Raw genomic sequence first — 22,566 nt, 5'->3', positions numbered from 1 at the left:
TATAATGCAAGTAGAAATAACAGATGGCCTAAAGTAACCTACTACTAGTTCAAGAGAAGTATTTCCTTCTTCATTTCTCCTGTTTAGTAAAGGACTGCTTTATAATATAAAATCAGGATATTTTATATATTACTTTTATATCCATACACAGATGCTATGGGATAATCTTTATTGTCTAAAAACAGCAATTATGAAATTAAAACCAGTTAGCATGTTTAGGATGCAGTTATCTTACTGCAACTCCTTTACAATATCATTAATAAGGAGAAAGTGGGGGACCATCAAAGTCACAAACCATCCTGTACAAAAGTCTACAAAACCCTTCCTCTAAAAGGAAAACAATATGAACCATAAAGGATCTGGAATTGTTTCACATAATACAGAGAAACTCTGTATTGATGTCATAAAAGTTGTGTAAGATTCAGATTTTTCTACCAAATTACTGTAGGATGATATTAACAAGGGAACACACTACCTGGGCTATGCATATTCACTTTAAATGCTCAAAACATGAGCAGGCATGAGAGCTTTGGTTTTCTAAAGATACATGGCAACACCAACATGAATTTTTAGCAATCACTTACAAACAAGTGTGTGAAAGAGATTTAACTGTAGGTTTAATCCAAAACCAAGACTATCTGGAAGGTGTGATGAGAGTTTTGTTACCCTGTTGAGAAGGAATGAGGTTCTGATAGGACCAGAAAAGCAGACATGCACTTTTTTACATTAAATGAGAGTAGAAGCTGAATAAAATGTTAGACAATATCAGATAATTTGAGATATTATTACATAAATTTACCCTGACACAGTTTTGAAAATGTAAGCAACATTCGAATAGCAATCTGGGCAACACTTCCAAAATTCAAACGGGATTAAATATTGCACATGTCTTATCACCAGAGGAAAAAGATATGTTGCAAAATTGCCCTCTGTCTGCACATGTTAGAGAAACCTGTTTCCGCATTCCTAAATAAACACTTGTTTTAATCCTTTTAACTGGCATTCCACAAGATTCCAAAATAATCTGTTCATGTGTTTCACCAACTTCAGCATTAAAAAGATTTTTCTCTCTAACACCTAAAGACTATGTTTCCCACGTTGCAACTGAAGATAGTTTTGACCTGTTTAAAGCCAGCTCAAGGAAGTTTTTCCTTCAACTTCTTTGCCAAATTCTATGTGGTTTATAAACCCAGGTCTCCATTCTGTCTTTTAGATCAAACAATTTCAATTCCTTCATCCTTTTCTTGAGCAACCATGCTTCGTAGCTCTTATTAGTTTTCATTAGGCAAAACCAGATATTTTGTGCTGTATCAGCCACTAATGCAGTTTAGAACAGTACCTGGGATTACTGCTTCAATAAAACAAGTCAGGGGATGGTGACACTGATCACTTATCTTCTGGAAATCATTGTGCATTCCATTGACATAATACTGGTATTTCCAGTGGCAGAGAGTGAAGAAAACACACTTCATTGCAAGTTTAAGTTTCTTTCATGCTCTTACAGTATTTAGAGAGGAAGAATCGCCTTATGCCTACATTGTAAATAGAGTAACAGCCTCCTTCAACTTCTTCAATAGAAGTAGATTACACTGGAAAATACATGAAAAGCATCTGCTTCTGTACATCTCAGGTTTTGCAACCAAAAGCAAAGCTATTAAAAAAAATTGGTATTTCCAATTGATCTAATAAAAGAGGAAACAAATTCTAACTCAAGACACACATACATGAACTTGTTAATAGTATTTTTCAGGTCCCCATAAGCAGCTTTCAAGGTAAACCTCTGACCCAGAACTCCCTTTTTACCCTGTTAAGCCAGCAAGCTTTGTTTTTCCTTGGACACCTGGCCTCTTTCTCAGCTGAGTTCCACTGTCTGTTTCCTCTTCAGCCTGTCCTCTGAAAGACCCTCTTCTATGTTCTCTCTCTCTTATATTCAAAGAACTTCCCCATCTGTCACTCTGCTGAGCACACTGACTGCTGGTAACCATTTGGGATTTCAGAGGCATTAAAGTACAAGCTCTATCATGTACAGCCTGTTATCATTTAAAGTGAACTTAAGAAATAAAACTGCATGTTGCACATTAAGACATTTGTTTATACAAATTTGAATTGCTTAAAGTTTTTTATTATCCACAGAACAATAGGTACCTTGCATACAAACAACTACAGCCTGAGGTTGAGTCCTCAGACTTGCATCTTTGTATGATGCCACAGAATCACAAACTGACTTGAGGTTGGAAGGGACCTCTGGAGGGCACCTGCTCAGACAGGTCTGTGGCATCCCACCCTTAAGGGGAAGGCAGAACCTAAGATTCAAAAATACTCTTGGTCAAAAAGAATTACAAAGTCAGTGGGCCTGTAAAAACTTAGGAAGCTTTTATTAGTAAATTCCACACACTTTGTATGGAAATGGTGAATGGTGTCACATCTAGCTGGCGACCAGTCACCAGTGGTGTCCCTCACGGTTCTGTGTTGGGACCAGTTTTGTTCAATATTTTTATTGACGATATGGATGAGGGCTTAGAGTCTTTTATTAGTAGTTTCGCTGATGATACCAAATTGGGTATGAGTGTAGATCAACTAGAGGGGTGTAGGGCTCTCCAGAGAGACTTGGAACGGCTGGACAAATGGACAGAATCAAATGGGATGAACTTCAATAAGTCCAAGTGCCGAGTCCTGCACTTCGGCCATAATAATCCCCTGTACCGATACAAGCTGGGGATGGAGTGGCTGGATAGTGCCCAGGTGGAAAGGGACCTGGGGGTGCTGGTTGACAGTCGATTGAATATGAGCCAGCAGTGTGCCCAGGTAGCCAAGAGGGCCAATGCCATCCTGGCCAGTATCAGAAATGGTATGGCCAGCAGGAACAGAGAGGTCATTCTTCCCCTGTACTCGGCACTGGTGAGGCCTCACTTGGAGTACTGTATCCAGTTCTGGGCCCCTCACTTTAGGAGGGACATCGAGTTACTTGAGCGTGTCCAGAGGAGAGCAACGAAACTAATAAGGGGCTTGGAACACAAGCCATATGAAGAGCGACTGAGGGAGCTGGGGTTGTTCAGCCTGGAGAAAAGGAGACTCAGGGGTGACCTCATCACTCTCTACAACTTCCTGAAGGGTGGCTGTAGTGAGCTGGGGGTCGGCCTCTTTCTCCGGGCGACAACGGATAGAACAAGAGGACACAGTCTCAAGTTGCGTCAAGCTAGATGTAAGTTAGAAGTAAGAAGGAAATACTTCACAGAAAGAGTGGTCAGAAACTGGAATCATTTACCCAGTGAGGTGGTAGAGGCATCATCCCTTGAAGAATTTAAAAAAAGACTGGATGTGGCACTTGCTGCCATGATCTAGCTGAACAGTTAGAACATCGGCTGGACTCGATGATCTTATAGGTCTCTTCCAGTCTTGAAAATTCTGTGATTCTGTGATTCTGTGATTCTGTGAAATCTGTATAAGTTAGTCTCTGATACCCCAGTATAAGAATATGGCAGTGGGATTTGGATAAAGGTAGGACGCAAGGCAAAAGAGATTAAATAAAGAGGGGGAAATAAAGATCATCTGCTCCATGATCAGAGCCCTCTTGATCCAGCTCATCAGCTGGGTGATCTATCCAGAGACCTGAGGCACACAGGAACCTGAGCTTTGTGGGGGTACCACTCCATAGCAAGTTTCTTTCTTTCTATGCAAATTAGTTCACATGCACGATCCATTCTTCTCGCCCTTTCTGAAAATGGGTCAGAGGGGTTCAGCAGTCCTCAGTGGTCCTGATACCTCTATAGTCTATGCCCATTTATCAACCTTCTTCCTGCCCTGTACCATGTTATGCTTATCTCCAGGAGCTGGAACAAGGACATTTATCCCAGAAAAGGGCTGCCCTATCCCTCTAAGGCCCCCTTCTACAGCCACAGCCTGTTCTTTCTCGGTATTATTATTACAAACAATCCTTGGGAGGCTCCACAGCTATCTATGGCTGCTTGAGTCATACACATTACCCCACCTACCTTGTAGGCTTCTACAAGGTCAGCCTGGAGACAGCAGACCAGGAGAGACCATGTCCAGATAACATTTTAATATCTCCAAGGATGGAGGTTCCACAACCAGCTCTGTACCAGTGCTCAGTCACGCTCACATTAAAAAAAGGAACATGACTGCTTTAGATTGTGCTCATTGCTTCTGGTCCTGTCATTGGACATCACTGAAAAGAGTCTGGCTCTGTCTTCTGTAAAACCTCCCTTCAGGTATTTGCCCAGATTAACATGATAATTTCAGTTTCTGCATCCACAGAGGAGGAAAAGATGCAAGTTAGAAAGTGAGGCTAGAAAAGAGCTTGGAAGACAAATCTGACTTCAGACAATTTTTCTGAGGAAAAATGGACAAAGGTCCATTTTTCCTCTCGTAAGGTGAAATAACTTCCACCTGAGAAGTAATGCTTTACAAATGCCTAACTCTGTTACTTTAAACAAACAAGCTTATCCTGCTCAGCAAATCAAACCACACTTGTTTGACAGAATCTGATAGCAAAACTATGTTCATGTGCATGAATAATATTCTCATTCCTTAGTCCTTCAAAAGTAACCACTGTACTGATTTCATTATACTGGTTGGGAATGCTGCAGTCAATGAGCTTTACTGGTCTTTAATCACACGATCACAGAACCAATTAGGTTGGAAAAGATCTTAAGATCATCAGGTCCAACCATTAAACACAGCACTGCCAAGTCCACCGCTATACCTCGTCTGTAAGTGCCACATCTACACAACTTCTAAATACCTCCAGGTTTAGTAGTTCCTTCACTTCCGAGGGCAGTCTGTTCTACTGCTTGAGAACATTTGCAGTGAGAAGTTCTTCCTGATATGCAATATTCCTAATATCCAATATTCCTAATATCTAAACCTCCCCTGGTGCACCTTGAGGCCATTCCCTCTTAAGGTCCTATCACTTGTTACTTGGGAGAAGAGGCTGACCTCCATCTGGCTACAATCTCCTTTTATGTAGTTACAGAGAGCAATAAGGTCTCCCCTGAGCTTCCTTTTCTCCAGGCTAAACAACCCCAGCTCCCTCAGCAGCTCCTCATAGGACATCTTCTCTACATTCGTGTCTAGATCCTAATTATGCAGGCAGTCCTACCCGGATTTTCTGAATAGTGCCATGACCTTGAGATCAAAGTCTCAGGGATCCTATCTATCCCCTGCTACACAGCCCATCATGGCTGGGTGTTACTGATAATTTAGCTGAACACATAAATTTTTACTACTAGAGGTGTCAAACAATGATATCAGACACCAATAAGAAACCCAGCTCCACTCCACTGGCTCTTTATCTTTTAATTTGCACAGATTTGAGAATTATTAATATTTTAAAACTAAATTTTTAGAATTGCTAGCATTTTGATCAAAAAAAACCCAGAAAAATACAAAAAGGACAAAGAACATTACTGTACCAAATAAAAATGACCTTTATCCTACATTGCCTTTTATATTGTGCATCAGCTTCTTCTTGAGAAAAGACCCAAGAGCGTGATGCAAACTTGCTTAAAAAGAGGCAAAGGTGCCTCTTGAGCACAAAGAATTTTAACATTATCCTTGAAAAAGTATTGAAAATCCTATCTAGCAATTTACAAGAAGGATATCATATTCTGTCTTAGGATAGTTCATAATTCACTGAGGAAGATACGTATTACAAACGCCAATGCCTTTGCCAAACATTAACTTAACCACAACATCTACATTATAACCTACTTAGACAGTATCTGAGATAAAGCAATCTCAAAAGCCACAGTTTTTATACACCTGTGCGTTTGTATGCCTGACTTCCCTGGCATTCGAAGCCGGCTTTCCCATGTTCACGGCAGCCTGTTACCAATTCAGACCCAAAAGGGGTGGGATGGGGAGCATCGGGCGGACTCATCCACACCATTCAGCCACACATGGACACACACAGGCACCTGCCACACCTGCCAGAGGGCACACTAACATGCCTTCACCACAACACGCTCATCCATGCTGCTTTTAATCATGAACTTTAACCAAGTGTAATCATTTAACTTCTTCAAACTCCGCAGCCGTCTCCTCCAGCAGCACGCCGATAATCCCAGAAAGATGCTGGGATAGTTTTGAGGTGAGCACACGACTCCCAGCCCAGCACAGCCGCAGGCCCGGGGCAGGCAGTGCTCTCACCGCTACAGCCGAGCTGAGTCCCCCGGCCCTGCACGGGGCACTCACCAGGAGGCGCTCCCCAGGCTGCCCCTCTCCAGGGTGCGGACCCAGGGCTTGTACCACTGGATCTGCTCGGCGACTTCCCCCCAGACCTTCTCCGGCTCCGCCAGGCAGGACCGAAAAACTTCCTCGTACTTGCCCAGCGCCCGGGAGGGCTCGGAGGAGGCGGCGCGGCCGCCGGGCGGCGGGCGGGGGGCGGCCGTGGCCCGGGCCGGCAGCGGCAGCGGGAACGGGACGCCCGCACAGGGCCGGCCCGGCCGCCGCCAGGCACCGCCGCCCCGGCCCGCCACCGCCCCGCTAAACTTTGGCAGTGCCGCCAGCTTGCCTAGGAAACCCATCGTCCACGGCCTTCCAGGGAGAGGGGACACGCTGCCTTCTCTAGGGCTCCAAAACGCCCTCGGACGGCACGGGACGGAACGGCAGCGGCTCCCGGGGGCGGCGGGGCACGGCGGGACTGCTCCGCAGCGGGCCGGGGCGGGCCCAACTGCCCCGCCCGCGCCCCGGCACTGCCGCCCCTCGGAGCTTCCGGGAAGCGGCCGGAGCGGGGCCGGGCCCAGGGCCGGAGTGGGGCATGGAGGGTCGGGGTCGGGGCCGGGGCCGGGGCCGGGGCACGGAGGGCCAGAGCGGGGCACGGAGGGTCGGGGCCGGGGCCGGAGCGGGGCATGGAGGGCCGGAGCGGGGCACGGAGGGTCGGGGCCGGAGCGGGGCATGGAGGGTCGGGGTCGGGGTCGGGGCCGGGGCCGGGGCCGGGGCACGGAGGGCCAGAGCGGGGCACGGAGGGTCGGGGCTGGGGCCGGAGCGGGGCATGGAGGGCCGGAGCGGGGCACGGAGGGTCGGGGCCGGGGCCGGAGCGGGGCATGGAGGGTCGGGGCCGGGGACGGGGCGTCCGGACCCGCCAGCGCTTGGCAGCGACCGAAGGCAGCGGAGAGACTGAAAAAGGAGACCGACACCTCAAAGTATTTCTGACTTACCGGTCTGCGGGACGCGTAGCCAGAGTACTTTTCCAAGTATTTATTTTGAAAGATACTCTTGCTTTGTGAAACTTACCAGTGATAACGAGGCATACTGCTTGTGCCAGCAGAAAAAAAAAAAAAAAAAAAAAAAAAAAAAAAAAAGTTCATTCTGCTTTCCAGAAGGTCGCTATCATCTCTAGTGGATCTTCTGTTTTACTCATTATGGTGTATATTTAGAAATCCTTCTTGAGTTTCAGTGTGCGTGATTCAGAGTATTATAATGCTCAAGTCAGTTAAGACATACACCAGCTTCAAATGTTATTTTATCACTTAAGAAATTATTTTACTGCTTTAATAGCCCTATCCATTACAGGTTACTCAGGATATTCTTCCGTAATCACTTTATAAGAATGTCATATAGCAAAGAGGAACTCTATAATATGTTTTATATTCATTATTAATTTAGGAACCTGTTTCCTGATTGCTGTTGAATTAGTGCAATTGTTGTTGAATTAGTGTTATGTTCTTATAGAAGAAGAGGAACATAACAATTTATCACACAAAGGAATAAGGGATGAGAAGAAACAGACTGTTTACCCACTACAGCAGGTTTAATACATTAAATCAGTGTATTATCCTGGCTCAAAATACATGAGGGATAGAGTTCAAGTTCATCAGAAGTTTTAGGTCATCTTGAAAATCCCTAAGGATCTTTCAGCATAAAGACTAGTTGCTGCTTCTGTTTCTGAGGCCTATATAATTATGTCACAGAGTTCCTCCTGATCCAGTGCTGTGTGAAATACCTCACCTCACTCACCTCCCCATCTGTGTAACAATAGCATAAAATAAGTAAGTACTAAGTAGCATAATGGCTTTTCGAAAAATGCTCAAGTTACAAATAGAGACTTATTTCTTAAAAAGAAGTTAAAACCCAAAAAACCTCAAGCACCTGAAGGACGAAGTGGACATTTTATTTAGCAAAGTTCCCTACTGCTAGAGTATGCCAACAAATCAAGAAAATTAAAAATACATTAAAAAAAAAGGAAAATGTACTTGTTTCAAATTTAACAATTTTATTATTTTGCCCACACTTTCATCACTTCGACAGGACTTTTGCTGCTAACAGAGTTCAGTAGTCAAAGTTCTAAAATAAATGAAGGAAAATAAAGAGAAGCTTGCAGGTACTGTAAACAGTGTTGACACCATGACAGCCCTGAAATCAAGATATTGCTGCTGGATGCTCAGTAGTGCATGCATTTTACAAATATGCCTGAAGAACACAACCTCCCAGTCAGGTCACACATAGTTGATCTTAGAATTTAAAAAATATCCCCAGAATTATATTTTACATTTCCTACCTCTATAATGGGTAGGCTAATTTTGACTTAAAAGAACAATTCTGATTTAAAATTATTACAGAATCACAATTTATTTTTTTGTGTGTATTCCTGCTCAGAAATCATCACACACAGCCTTAGACTGATGTTCACAATCCCACTCTGGCTGAGTGCAGTGCAGTGACTGTGTACCAGAGCTGTGCAATTTAACAAGAGGTATCTCTTGTTAATCCCACTTCCCCAGTTCAAATCCCTGGAGGTACATTATCCACTCCCAAGGAGTAACCCTTCATACTGTTTGCCTTACAAGCTCCCGTCTTTGGATCACCAGCTCTGCCATCGCTGCCCATCTAATTAGGAGAAGCCCTATAGCGATTGCTGTAACCAACAGCCGGCCTCTGGGTGGTGATAGCAATCTGTTCCTGAGCTGGAACAACACCTCCCTTTTCCCTAAAGGGGAGAAAACTCTGGAGGGCAGGCCAGCTAAAATATGTAAGTGTATGTAACAGGCTAGTTGTACACACTAACACTGAACAAGGTAACCTGAACTATAAACATGTAACGTGTCTGGCGATGCCTAATATTTCTTGTGGTTTTGAAGAGCAGTACTAACCATTTTTCCACTCTGTCCATAGTGTGTTTAATGTGAAGGTGTAAGTATTAAGCAAAGGAATTTGCACTGGAACAGTAAACAATGGTATTAATTTTGAATATAGTCTTACTAGAAATGCTATGCTAGAGGTGTAGGGGGTACAAGTGAACTTAATAGGAACAAGAAGTGCATTAAATTCTTGTTTTAGCTAGCATCCTACTGATGGAATGTCACCTGAAGGAATGTTTCAAATGAATATCTGTGGAACATACTTCATTAATTAAACTCATCACACCTCATACAGATAGCTAAGAAGGTAAAGAAGGAATTGCTGGTTCTCCCAACTGCACACTATTAATTTAAGCTTCACTTACAAATACCATTATAGCAGATTTCTGAACTGATTATTTTCCCTCTAATACTTTTTTTTTTTTTTGCAAAATGTGATGTTCCTGAAATTGACACTCTACAAAGAATTCTGAAGTAATTCAAGTGATGTGTGTAGCAATTACCCTTGTAGCTGTATACTTTCTTGAAGGACATATGTATGTCCCTATGCATATATCTAGCAAAGAACAAACTATGAAACATGGCCTGATACTTCTGCAATTGAAAAGTCTTATCTGAAGCCTTTGTCTTGTTCAATTTTTTTATCCACAGAGCTGCATCCTCTAGTGTAAGCTATGCATGTTTGAAGATACATGTTTCTTGAAAACAGATCTGCAGAAAAGTACTAAAAATATCATCTCCTGTATATTAAATGTGTTGATTGTCCTAGTACACAGGACTTTGGTAAGTCAAATTTCAGTTAGAGACCTTTTATAAGCACAAAGTTAAACTGTAGCTAAAGAATTAGTATGTATGTTAAATTACTTTGCTTTGGTTCTGTACCACCTTTTGTCCAACTTTTAGACTGTATCTGTCTCAAAAACACTGCTAGTCCTGTATGAATAAGTTTCACTTACAGCACTTACATCCAAAATTAAAGGCAGTCACAGTTTTGTAAAATATGCAGTGGTGTGCAGAGTTAAGCTCAAGCCAAAATAAACTTTTCTGTTTCCATGAAAGGTGATGGAAATATTATGAGTAACCACCATTTTCTAAGGCACATAAGTAGATGTAGTTATTATTCTAGTTTAATGTCCAGTCTTAGAATATTAAATATATCACAGTGGTTTTGAAATCTATTAAAACTTTTGTAAAAAATTCTAAATAATTAAATTATTGCTTGAAAAAAAAGTCAATGTTCAATTACCTCTCTGCCCACCAAGGAGCTGGGAATTCATGTCCTTCTGTTTATTTCTGTCTCTGGCCATGAGGGTTTGGTGTGCTGGGAGATAAATGATGAGGACTTAGAAAAACAAGAGAACATCTGTCTCAGCAGACAGAAGCCACTTTTTACATACTTCTGGAAAGTGCTGAAATCGAAGTCTGACTCAATCCTTGTGAAAATGGGTTAGAAATCCTCTGGGGTGAAAATGTGATTCTAGTTTCAGTTATTACTGATGTTATCATTTGGTTACTTGAGGACGTCTTACAGTTCAGGACAGTCTGTATTTCATTCTTATTTCCCCCCCCCCCCCAGATCTAAATTCTTCTTCTGAACGTATTTTGGGCTTTGAAAATGTGAGAAACAAAACCAGATATATAAAGATTCCTTAATTAAAAACAAACCAAAACCAAACCATCTAAAATCAAACTAAAACCAAAATCAAACAAACCAGCTAAAAAAACAACTCCACATTATGTCACCTAACAAATCAAGACCATCAAAGCAAAATATTTCATGCAAAAGCAAAATTTATTATATGTTCTTCAGTATTTAGGCATGCTAGAGGAAAGAGTCCATGGTAAATTCCTTGTAGAATTTTGCCTTCTGTGTTGCATTTCTGCTGTTGGGGATTTAAATTGTAAACCTGATGCAATTTTTATGAAGACTGTTGTTGAACTTTGATTTTTAAGTAATCCATGTCCCTGAGCTGCCCAGATTCCTGAAAGTGCTAATTATTGATTATTTGTCTCTACAAGAGTAAAATATGCTGTTTTATCCAGTGCTGTTCCCATTTCTTTCATATGCCTCTTCCACTGTTTTCCAGATGACTACACCAGAACCATCATAGGCAAAAAGACTGTTATTACAAAACTTTCAAATTTAAATATATGTTCTTTGAAGGGGACTGAAGGACTTCAGGCACTGACCTTCTTATTGATGTTTCTTTTGAACTTGATAACAAAAATAACCATGGATTTCACAATTCATTTTTTTTTACCCAGAAAATTGTCTTTTTCACAGAATTATGATAAAATCCATTAACCCTCAGTCTAAGTGTTAGTGTTAATGTCAGCATTGTCATAAAAATAATTTAAAAATTACCTTTTATATAAATATTTCTTATCAGCAACACTTTCTGAAATAGAGAATACAGCCCAAGGAGTAAGAAGTTAGGCAGTGCTCGAAGAACTCCATGATTAAAAATTACAATAAGTCCTATTTTCAACCTTCAATGACTAAGATAAAACAGAAAAGCTGATTTTTTTCCAGAATATCCAGGCTTGACTAGACCAAAAGTACACTGATTCTGTTTTCTGTCTAGGAGGGATGAGGAGGGTGAGGGGAGATATAGTTTGTATGCAGGTAAAGATGAAAATTAAAAACCACAAAACTACATATGCTAAAGATTTTCAAAACAATAGCTAAATGCAGTACTGAGCTGCTTTCACACTCAAAGCTCTGAATTTTGCATCAGAGCTCTGGGTGCACAAAGAGTGCAGAAATTGCATCGTTGCCTGGGCTAAAGACTCATTGGACACTCTGAGGAGCACAGAGTGAGGCTGGCACAGCTTTAGTATTTATCTCCTTTTTTGTCATATCCCTTTGCAAGAAGCTGTCAGTTACCTTGCCAGGGCAGCAGACTTGGCTAGGAGCCTGGCCCACGGTCAATTATCATATCAGCATGTACTGAAAGGCCTCTTTTTCTAAAATCAACTTCAACTTAATCTGCTCCATTTCTGGTCGTGTCCCAAAGTTTCATTCTTGCAATCCCATTCTCAACAGTTGCTGGATTTTGTTCTTGTGACATATTTCATTATCCTTATTCCACTACATGACTATTCACTGCATGACAAGAAGAGTTAATGTTCAAACACCATGGTGATATGCTGCTTTAGTTGATCTGCAGAATTGTCTTGCAAACAAACAAGAAACTGACACCTAAACTGACTAAGTGTTATTTTAATAACATATTTCATTGCAACTTTCTTCTATTATTGTGCTAAATTTTAAGCATGCAGGATCATCCAGAACTGTACAACAAATAATTCTGTGAATTTTTTGAATGATCCCACCTTTGAGTGGCTCTGACTGGTAAAGAACAGACGAAATTTCACAGCAGCTTAGGGAAGAAATAGTATCTGTCACTCAGTTTGCCCCAAATAACATCAGTAATAATCTCTGAAAATAGCTTTTTCTATAGCTCATCTTGCAAATTAGCATGTCACAGGATTCCTGAAGAATCTAAATAAGAAAAATAGGCATGAATTCAGGCCCAAGAATATTGTATAAAACAGAAAAACTCTTATTGGTAAGCCAAGAGCAAAACTGTGTGCCCAAATACATTTAGTTAAACATTCAAGTCCACATTTTCTCATGGCCTCATTCTTTTATGGTGCTGAAATGGGCTGCCAGATGTTCACATTTGTACCCTCAGAAATCCAACTCCAGAATTAAATTCCTATAGTAATTTTAGATTGCAAGGTAAAATTTTAGACTCATTAAATTTAGGCCAAAACTCATTTATTATAAAAGAGCAGAGGCTACATGCCCACCCCCAAGATACTATTTTTTTATTAATGTCTCAATAGTTATTTTTACCAGTGCAAGAATGAGTACAGCAGATTCATGGAACTAACCCAACTTTTCACAAATCAAGGAGAAATTCAATGTCAAAGGCAGTGAAGAACCTTCTGCCATCATGATAATTTCTGGAAGCTCTATGGAACTGGAAAAAAGACAGGAAAACCTATTTCTCTGTTAAAGCAATGTCAATGAAGTGGATGTCAATGAGGCAGACATAGCAAATTAAAATCTGGTCATTTGCCTTACCATTGCTGTCCTATTTTTCTTCTCCAAGCACCCTGAAATTTACTCAAAGTAGATATGTGGTTCTGATTTTAAGGGTCAAAGGAAAGAATTTTAACATGCATACTGCATGTTCAAATGTTTGCTCACTTCTGTTATGGGAAAGCAGTGAATGACTTCTGTGTATGTGTTTTAGGTAGTGCACAAAATTGAATCTTCAGGATTTGTTTTTCCGTAATAGATGTAGGGGGCTTATGCTCAGTATTTCCACTCACTAGAGTAGCTGGGTTACTTGTAAACCTACAGAACATTCATCTGGTTCTTCCTTAGTTATCCAGAGTGTTTAGAATTGTCTAACAAATTCTATTTTATTGTCTAATTTAATAGCAGAGGTTAAATTTCCCATTTATTTTGAATATATATCTCTAGTGAGAGAGCCATGTTGTTGTTACCACAGTCTTTCAGAGGACTGAATTAATGAATATATGTGTGAAATGTTTAGAAATTCATTACAGAGGACAGGTTAATGATCCAATATGAGCCTGGGAATTTGTCATAATTTTAGAGCCAAGTCTTTTGGGCTACACCCAAACATTGTTTTATCGGGTGTCAAACCCCAAAGAGCCCATTTAAATTGTTGTGTCTATATATAATGGTCTCTAGAAACTAGACTCCAAAGTCTGATTTCTTGACCTCTGGGAATATTATGCTAGCAAAACCAATGCCCAGGCTCTACATCTCGTGGTGAATATAAACAAATTCTCAAGTAAAAGCTGAGTCTTTACTTTTCAAATAGACTTGGGTTTCATCTCATAAAAATTTTATATGCCCTCATTAACAGCTGAAAATGATTTTTATATGCAGTAAATGCTTTGATATTTTAAAAAAGTCTCTTGTAAAAAGCCACCCTGAAGGATGCCTCTCCCTCTGTGGAACGCTATGGTATTTCATATGAAATAAAAAGCATCCTTTCTTGTAACATTTGGAAAAGCCAGACGGAATTTTCTGTAAAATTCAATTCCCAAAAAGCTGACCTATTTTTTTCACAGATAATATATTTAATGAAAGAAATAAATTCTCAGCATTCTGTTTTTTCCATAACATTATTTGCTCACTCTTTACACCATTTATGGATTGCTCTTTGTCTTCTTTCCTTTTACTTAGGTAATAGATAAACTTAGAAATCAAAAGCTAAAACCCTCTCACTCTGGCACTAACAAACCAAACAATAGCTAAAACACCATGAATAAAATAGAAAAATTTGCTGTTTCTGCTTACTAATTGCACCATAGCCAAATATCACAAGGTTCATTATTAATAATTATACAAATTTAGACCCTGTAAGCTGCACAATCACTGACCAACCCAAACTACCTCATAAATTGTAAGGAAGATCTTGCTATAAAGAGTATGAAACTATTGTGGATATTTTCGCATGGCTTATTTGATTGGCCATTAGCTTCTATTTCTGGTGATCAAGAATTCTGAGGACTAGAAAATATGATGAATTACCAATTCAAGTCTCCTTCCAAAGCTAATAGCATGGCTTAAATAGGCTAACTTTTTTAGGACAACTATCATAAGATTTTATGTTCCATCACTATCTAGTTTATTATGGAGTATTACCAATCTTAAAAATCTTCACATCCAAGAATCCTCATCTATAGGAAAACATTCCAATCATATATGTTTCTTTACATTCTAGTAAAACAACAGCCTGACTAAACACAAAGAATAGTAAAAGATACGGATAAATTTAAAGAACTAAATTAATTTAAAATAAATTAATTAGAGAAACAAATACTTCTCAAAAAAGTTTTTCTGGTATTTTTTGGCATTAACAGTCTCATTTTCTTAGGAACTCCAAAAATAAGAACAGAATGTTTCAATATCAACCAGTAGATTTATTTCCAGCTGTCTGATCAGGATGTGTTAGGATCAAGACGAATTCCCTCTGATTTCTCTTTCAATACCTGTAGTGCTAGTTCAAGCAACAGGGCTGTCTAGATCTAACAGCTGAATAACAACCATTATCCTCAGCCTTAGTACTCAGTAAAAAGGCTAATGATAATTCCATTGTAATTTCAATGATAATTTTCATCTTCATATGCTGAATATTTTCTGCATACACTTTTAAGGCTTTTAGAATTTTTTCAAGGTTACCTCTAGAACTATAAACATTTTGCAAATGCATGTTTTAATGAGGAAAATAAAGATGGTGTAATATAGAGAGTAAAAACAAGTGGCAAAATCACAAGTACTAATTTTCTTAATAAATTGTTTGCCACTTACCAAAGGAAGAATTCCTTCATTATGACATGTCTTCACAAATATTTTCAATCTAACTTTGGTTTCTTTCGGTACATTTGTATCAAAAGGATCCGAAAGTGTAACTTTAAAAAATTAAATAAAAAGAAAAGTGAACTCTAGTATAACTTCAGGCGATCCTAACTCAAATTTTCATCCTTTGTCATGAACTTTTGAAAGAAACTGTCCTTTGTCAGCCTCAAGCAGCTCCAGCCCACACTTCCTCTCTCTTAGTTGCCATTGCTAACCTGTGCAGTACAAAGGGGAGTCAGGACAGGAGGAAGAAGAAGCCTCATTTTGTTGTCCAGAGATAGGACAATGACTTGGAGATAGGAGCTGGATTTGCACTCCAGGCTTAACTCTCAGAATTATTTCACAGAATTGGAAAATTACTGAGTTTGGAAGGCACCTCTGTGGGGGAACTAGCCTAAACCTCCTGCACAAGCTAGGCCACCTGGAGTCCAGATTACTTTTGAATATCTCCAATTATGTGCTGAGTCACCTTCACAGTAAAGAAATGTTTCATGATGTTTGAAACAACCTGTGTTACAGTTTGTGCCCGTTGCCCCTGGGCACCACAGAAAAGAACATGGCTGCATCCTTCCCTGAGGTGGAGGTGAGACTGACCAGCCTGTAGTTCCCTGGGTACTCTTCCTCACACTCTTTGAACATACAAGTGACATTTTCTTTCTGGCAGTCCTTGGCCGTTTCTCCCAATTGCCAGGACTGATCAAAGATTATCAAGAGTGGCCTCAGGATGACATAAGCAGTCTCCCTCAGCACTTTGGGTGCATCCCATCAGGTCCCATGCATTTATGTTATGTCCAGTTTGTTTAAGGATTGTCTGACCTGATCCTCCTCCACTAAGGGTGCATCTTCCTTGCACCAGACTTTTTCCATGGTGTCTGAAAACTGGGGTTGCTGATGGACAGTCTTGCTAGTAAAGACTGAGACAAATAGGACATTTATTACCTTTGCCTTTCCATGTCCTGTGTAACCAAGTCCCCTGTCTCTTTGAGCAAGAGCTCCATACTTTCCCTATTCTTCCTTTTCTTGAAGCCCTTTTGTTGTTTTTGACATCCCTATCCAGATTCAATTACATTTGGGCTTTAGCTTTCCAAACTTCATCCCTTGGATGCTTGGACAATGTTTCTGTATTCCCCCCATGTTATCTGTCCTTTGTTCTACGTTCTCTATGCTTTCTTTTTGTTTTTTGAGTTTGGTTTTGTTCATCCACAGAGGATGCATGGTATTTTTGTGTGCCTTGATAGTCTTTGGGATAGAACTCTTTTGAGCTTGAGACATGAGGTTTTTTATTTGTTTAATGGACAATTCAGAAAAGAGAAAAGGGGGAAAGCCATTCCTCACCTACTGACTTGCCTACAAAAAACACATTCATGTGTGTGAGACACAGTCCTAGAGGTACTTTCCTCACTTTGTGAATTACACCAACTTCAGTGTTCCCTCAGCCTTTTAAAAGACAAAGTTCAGAATGCAGGCTTAAAGTTAATTGTCTCATCTGCCTAAAAATTGATTCAGACAACTTTAAATATTTTAAAATATTTTTAAAATCCATATATCCCTTAGGTTAGGTGCCCTATAGCACTTCAGTCAGTTAAAATTGAGGACTTTTAAATAGAGGGATGTATGTTTAGATATTCTATTGAAAGGAACTCTCAAAAACCTTGTAAAAAGGTGAAAAACACCTGTTAGATTTTGTTCTCATTTATAGAGAGTACAGAATTTTTACACTTGTTTTGCATGGCCTCATGCATTTTGAGCCTCATAATTAAATAAGGCACAAAGCAATAAGAAATGCTCTTCTTTGTTTTTGAACTTGTGATCTAGAAATGATTTGTGGTAGCTCATTAATCAGGCTGAGTTATTTATTTCACTCATTTCTAAGACTCATGTTGTAATGAATCCTTCACAAGAAAAACACACACTGCTTAGGTTAGAGCTGTATGTGCGTAAGAGGGTGTTTCTGCTTTGCTGTTGCTTTTTAATCATCTTTAAATTTACTACTTCTTGTAATGGACACTTGTGTATTTATAATAGTATTCTGTTTACTCCTTAGATTATTCATGCCTGAGTGCCCTTACTGCAGAAAAAGATTTAATGAGCTTCAAGAGGATAGCACTGTAAAACAGGGAAAATATAAAACAAGTGCTTGCATACTAATGTAAGCCTCTAGCTAAAACGCATTATCCAAACGTGTCATGACAGTCTTCCCATGATGTGCCTCATTTTTAATAGGATACATTTACTCTTAATTGTAGAGTATCTCTTTACCTGATGTCTTTCTAAATGAACCAACACTGTAGCTAAGCATTTCAACAAAGCACACTCTAAACTGAATCTTTTATATGTAAAACTCCATGTATTAGCAGGATTTCTATTTCACATTCTGGCTTTCAGAAAATTCAGCTGTTTTGTCATGGTGACAATGGACAACTGCCGCAATGAAATTCAATCTTGCCATATTCATGTTTGAATTGGATGCACAGTCCTATAATTTGCTTCAATTGCTTTTATTCAGGAAAACAGAGATTTCACTAAGTTGTGTCTTTTTGGTAAAATACATTATTGTTCCTACCCATGCTAACTTCACAATTAATCTTCACAACATTTTCTCTAATTGTGTTGTCACAGAACTCAATTACTTTTTTTGCTAAAAAAAAAAGGGAAATCAGAATGTCCAATTTGCAACAAAACTGAAATCTACTTATTTACAGACATGTTTTATATTTCCTATTTAATTCCTTCTCTCTCTCTCACCTGCAAGGATTTTGAAATTTCTTGGCATTTTTTCTATTTTCTATTTTCTATTTCTGATCTGTAGGATTCCTGAAGTCTTCTCTGCTCTCAGTAGTGCCACATACAGTGTCCTGCAATTGGCTTCTAAAGTACACTAAATATGTTATCACAGCAAATCCTTTGATCCTGCATTATTGAAGTCTCAAAAATATTTTTTCACTTTCTGCTCTATTAATCAGGCCTCTCATCCTACTGTCTTTGAAATGTAAAGTTTGTCTCCACTGACTGCTAAACAAAAAGCTTCAGAGTGCATGCTGTATGTTCACCTATTCTTAAATTCCCTTCACTTTCTCCTATTTCCTTTTGACTCAAAACATTGCAAATAAACAAAAATCAACAGAATTAAATCACATATACAGTATTCTCATCCGCCATCTGTTGATGTCATTGCCTGATTCTTCTTATTTCCAAAGGCTCTTTTTAATTGTCTAATCTTGTGGTAAAACAGGTTGAGACTGAGGCTGCCCCATTCCTTGCCCTGGTTACCAAATACTTCTTCCTTCCTTGCACAGATAGGCTGGCATTGTGCATCTCAAAAAACAATGCCATGAAATGCCTGGAAATAAAAATGGGAGTTTTGGCTACGACTTGAGTCTGATACAAGATATAGTGTGCTACTTTCACCTTTAAAGATTTGTGTATTTATATGTCTAGAGGGTGCTGAGAAAGGCCTTTACTCCACATCATCATTATACTGATCCAACAAAAATAACTTATATTTATGAATATAATCAGTTTAAGTAATGACATATGTCTTGTATAATCCTTCACCTTCCATTTTAAATAAACCTGGAACAGCTCATGTTGGTGCATGGGTAAAAATTTCCCAGAGATGCCAAAACCAAAGTTCAGCTACAGAAAAGCACAATATTTAGGGTTTTATTCTCTACCCTATGTGCTGGAGACCTTGTCAGGGTTTTGTGTAATTTACAGCCTGAAGGTAAGCATTTGTATAGTGATCCATTCATGATCCTCTGAAAAAGCTTAGTACCTCTTTGAAGAGATACTTTCAGAAGAGAATGCCAGTTTTCTAGGAGGAAAGCTGACAGTGTGGGGTGCTGCTTCCATGTAATGATACTGCAGGATTGCTTTATATGGCCACACAAAATTAGCCCAGAGAATCCACAAGTTGAAATAGTCTCATGACGTTGTTCTCAAGCCAGTAACCATTGACAGAGGAATGTCATGCAACTACCTTACTTTTGAGTTTCTGATACTTCCCCTCCATAGGCAGAAAAGACTTTGATCCCCAGGGTCCCTTAGCATCGTTGAAAGTGGTTATGAAAAGAACTGTGTGAGATGAACACCTGAAAAGGGTTTTTTTTTTACCAGGCTTATATATAATGACTTTATCATGGATTCCTATACTATGCTAAGCCTCTGGAGAACTCTAGAAGAGACATGACGATATCAGCAATATAATGAACAGGCAATTGATGGGACTCAGGAGACCAAGGCTTGTGGTTGACCTTCTAGCAAGAAATTTAAACTCTGTGCTTTAGCCTCTTCCTCTATAAAATGCAGTCTTGACAGTTATCTCCCCTGGAAGTGTTTTCAGATCAGTCAGTAAAATCTGAGTTATTAATTGTTGCTTCTGTGCAGCAGCATGGGGATCAATGTGCCCTGGATGTGCAGGTTTCAGCATCCTGAATTTCTTTGCCACTTCCATTAGTCACCATGGGCCATTGACATCAAGACTGTTTGAAAAAAATTCTGCTAAAAGTAAAGACACCCCAGGTTGCTTTGCTTTCTATGTTTGTGCTTTCTGATATACAATTTTCCTCTTTCCACACCACTCACAACAATGCAGCCAGACTTGGAGATAACTGAAATGAAAAATGTCATTTCAGTTTTCATTTTAACTAGTTTTTGCTTCTATATACATTTAATGCATTCAACAAAAAAATATGAGTAAGAAGATTAAATCACAAGCTACATGGCAAATTGTTTTCCTCAGAAACAGCTGTATTAACAACAAGGAAAAAACAGTCAGAATATGGTGGGTGTCACAAGAACACAGCCTTCTCCTTCACTTCAAAGCTTAACTCCAAAATTCTTTCCTATTTCTCATCTGGGTATCCGGGGATTTTAACAGATGAGGAATGGTTATTTAAATGTCGCATAATAAATTATAAACATAACCTACTACAGTCATAAGTGTTTTAATTATAGGGGAAACCAGCCATAAGATGTGTGCAGGGCTATACTTGTAGATATTCCAAAGAGAAATGCATTATTGCAATAGTTTCTAGGACAACCTGTCTTGGGCAATAAACAGTATATTTAAGTTATTAAATCATGGGGCACAATGGGAATAGATATATAGAATGAAAAAGTTGGTTCTGAGACCCTTAATGGCTAAATTACACTTTCTTTTTTCAAGAAAAAAAAATCATTTGGGGTTCTTTTTAATGTGATCCCAAACATTACATTGGTAGCATCTTAAAAGCATTGAGTGCATCTTGGAGCATTTCTTCTGCTTTATCATTATCTGAAGGGAATTGCAACTGTCTGCCCAACGTGAAATTCTGTCACGTGAAATTCCAGAAATTACAGAACACGCCATATTCAATTTCTCTGTGAACATGTTACAAAAGTTTTAAACTTCAGATAGTGGCTGAGCATAAAGTTGTAAAATAAAGTCTGTAAAGTCTGGTTTTGTGGTACTAACCTCTCTTCCCTCTCTAACACAACAGAAATGCTGCCCAAGGCCATGAACCACAGCTAAATGCATCCCTGGGCAACTGGTGCTCAGTCACTGCTCAAAAGCACAACATAAGAGGGCACACTGCACTGAGTTGTTTTCTGATTGCTTAAGCAATACCTTTCTGGTTAACAAATAAAATAAAACCAGCTGTTAATTTTAAAGTGGGCATTTTCTCCTGGTTTGGTTTTTTTTTTTAAACATGAGTAACAGTACCGGTAAATGTCATATTTCAGTGAAATTCTTTAAAATAATTTTTATTTAAAAAGTCAGTTTCTTCCTGTAATTTTAATTTATGACCTACATTGCTCTTGCTTACTAATGCTAGTCTGTTTTTATATCAACCAGTGCTCTTTCCAGTATCAGAGCATTTGATAGTTGCCCTAGTGTTGACAATGATGTAACAACCAGGTATGTTGATACCTTCTAGTTTTGATGGAAGAACAAAAGAAAGTGTCAAAGAAGTGAGAAACAGATTTTTTTTTTCTGAAAAATCAGGCAGCTAAAGCTAAAGAAAACAGTAATTAAAAGAACAGATAATTGAATATTTAGAGTTGGACTGGTACAGAAGAGAAACCCAGTGAATTTCTCTGGGTGAATCCTGTGCAGAAATTAATAAAAAGCAGAAGCATTGCATCTGACCCTCCTTCCTATGTGCAGAGAGCACAGAAGAAATTCAGTCATTCTTCAGCATGTATCACAAAAATGTGTCCAACCACAATGAAAATTACCACAATCAGAAATATCTTTTTACCGAAACACATTTTGAAATAGAAAGAAAACTTCAAAAAGCTCTTTTGTAGAAAAATTTTTTGTTGCAATCTATGATTTTAGAACCTAAACTGTGCAATTTGATTTCTATTTGTGAAGAAAATGCTTAGCTACAAAATTGAATGTTGCATTAAGATAATTTTATAGCCAATCATGGCAATAATTCCACTTACATTAAATCATCTGCTGCTAGGGGTTTTTTCTACATAACATTTTTGTAGGCTATCTTTGAAACATTTATTATTCCTAAAAAGAAAGCTGATGAAGTGATATGGCCAGGAAAATATTTTTGTAATCAAGCTTCCTTTTGGCTAGTATCTGCAAGATTTCATTCAATCCAAGTAGAAGAAATGCAAAACCCATCTACAAAAGTAATATATTTTTCTACTTTGGACATGATACATAAATATAAGGTGAATCCTAGTAATAAACACAGAACTTCTGTGAAGCCCATAGTGGCAAAAATCTTTTTCTGTAACATGAGGAGCCAGAGGTCATAATCTTTTGATTTCAGATCTAAGTGAGACGCAGAGTACATTTTAAAGCACTAAATCACTTCCCCAGCAATTCTAAGAGTATGATGTGCTAACCATGAAAGCTCCACTTTCTACCTCCCATTACTAATGGTGGAAACTGTTAATGCATTCCCACTGGATCACTTTTATGGCCAAAGCACTGTCAGTATAAAGGATACTGCTTCATAGAGTTCTGCCAGTGTGGAAGTGAGTTATTAACGTGCGTTTCTCACCAAATTAGATCTTCTCTTGTTTTTTCCTTTGAGCATCCTGCATAATTTCAGA

At 39.1% G+C, this 22,566-nt stretch overlaps 1 protein-coding gene across 1 annotated transcript in view; it reads right to left on the bottom strand.

Annotated features, from left to right (window-relative positions):
* The window catches only part of ACSS3 (acyl-CoA synthetase short chain family member 3), a 66,541-nt gene extending 59,996 nt beyond the window's left edge, over window positions 1–6,545 (bottom strand). The window contains exon 1 of the mRNA XM_059472353.1: window positions 6,214–6,545. Coding sequence (XP_059328336.1) covers window positions 6,214–6,545 — 332 coding nt within the window. The remainder of the gene's footprint in view (window positions 1–6,213) is intronic.
* Between the last annotated feature and the right edge of the window lie 16,021 nt (window positions 6,546–22,566).

This window comes from Ammospiza nelsoni, chromosome 5 (assembly GCF_027579445.1).
Source record: "Ammospiza nelsoni isolate bAmmNel1 chromosome 5, bAmmNel1.pri, whole genome shotgun sequence".
Classification (NCBI taxonomy): Eukaryota; Metazoa; Chordata; class Aves; order Passeriformes; family Passerellidae; genus Ammospiza; species Ammospiza nelsoni.
This window is presented reverse-complemented; position numbering and strand designations above follow the sequence as displayed.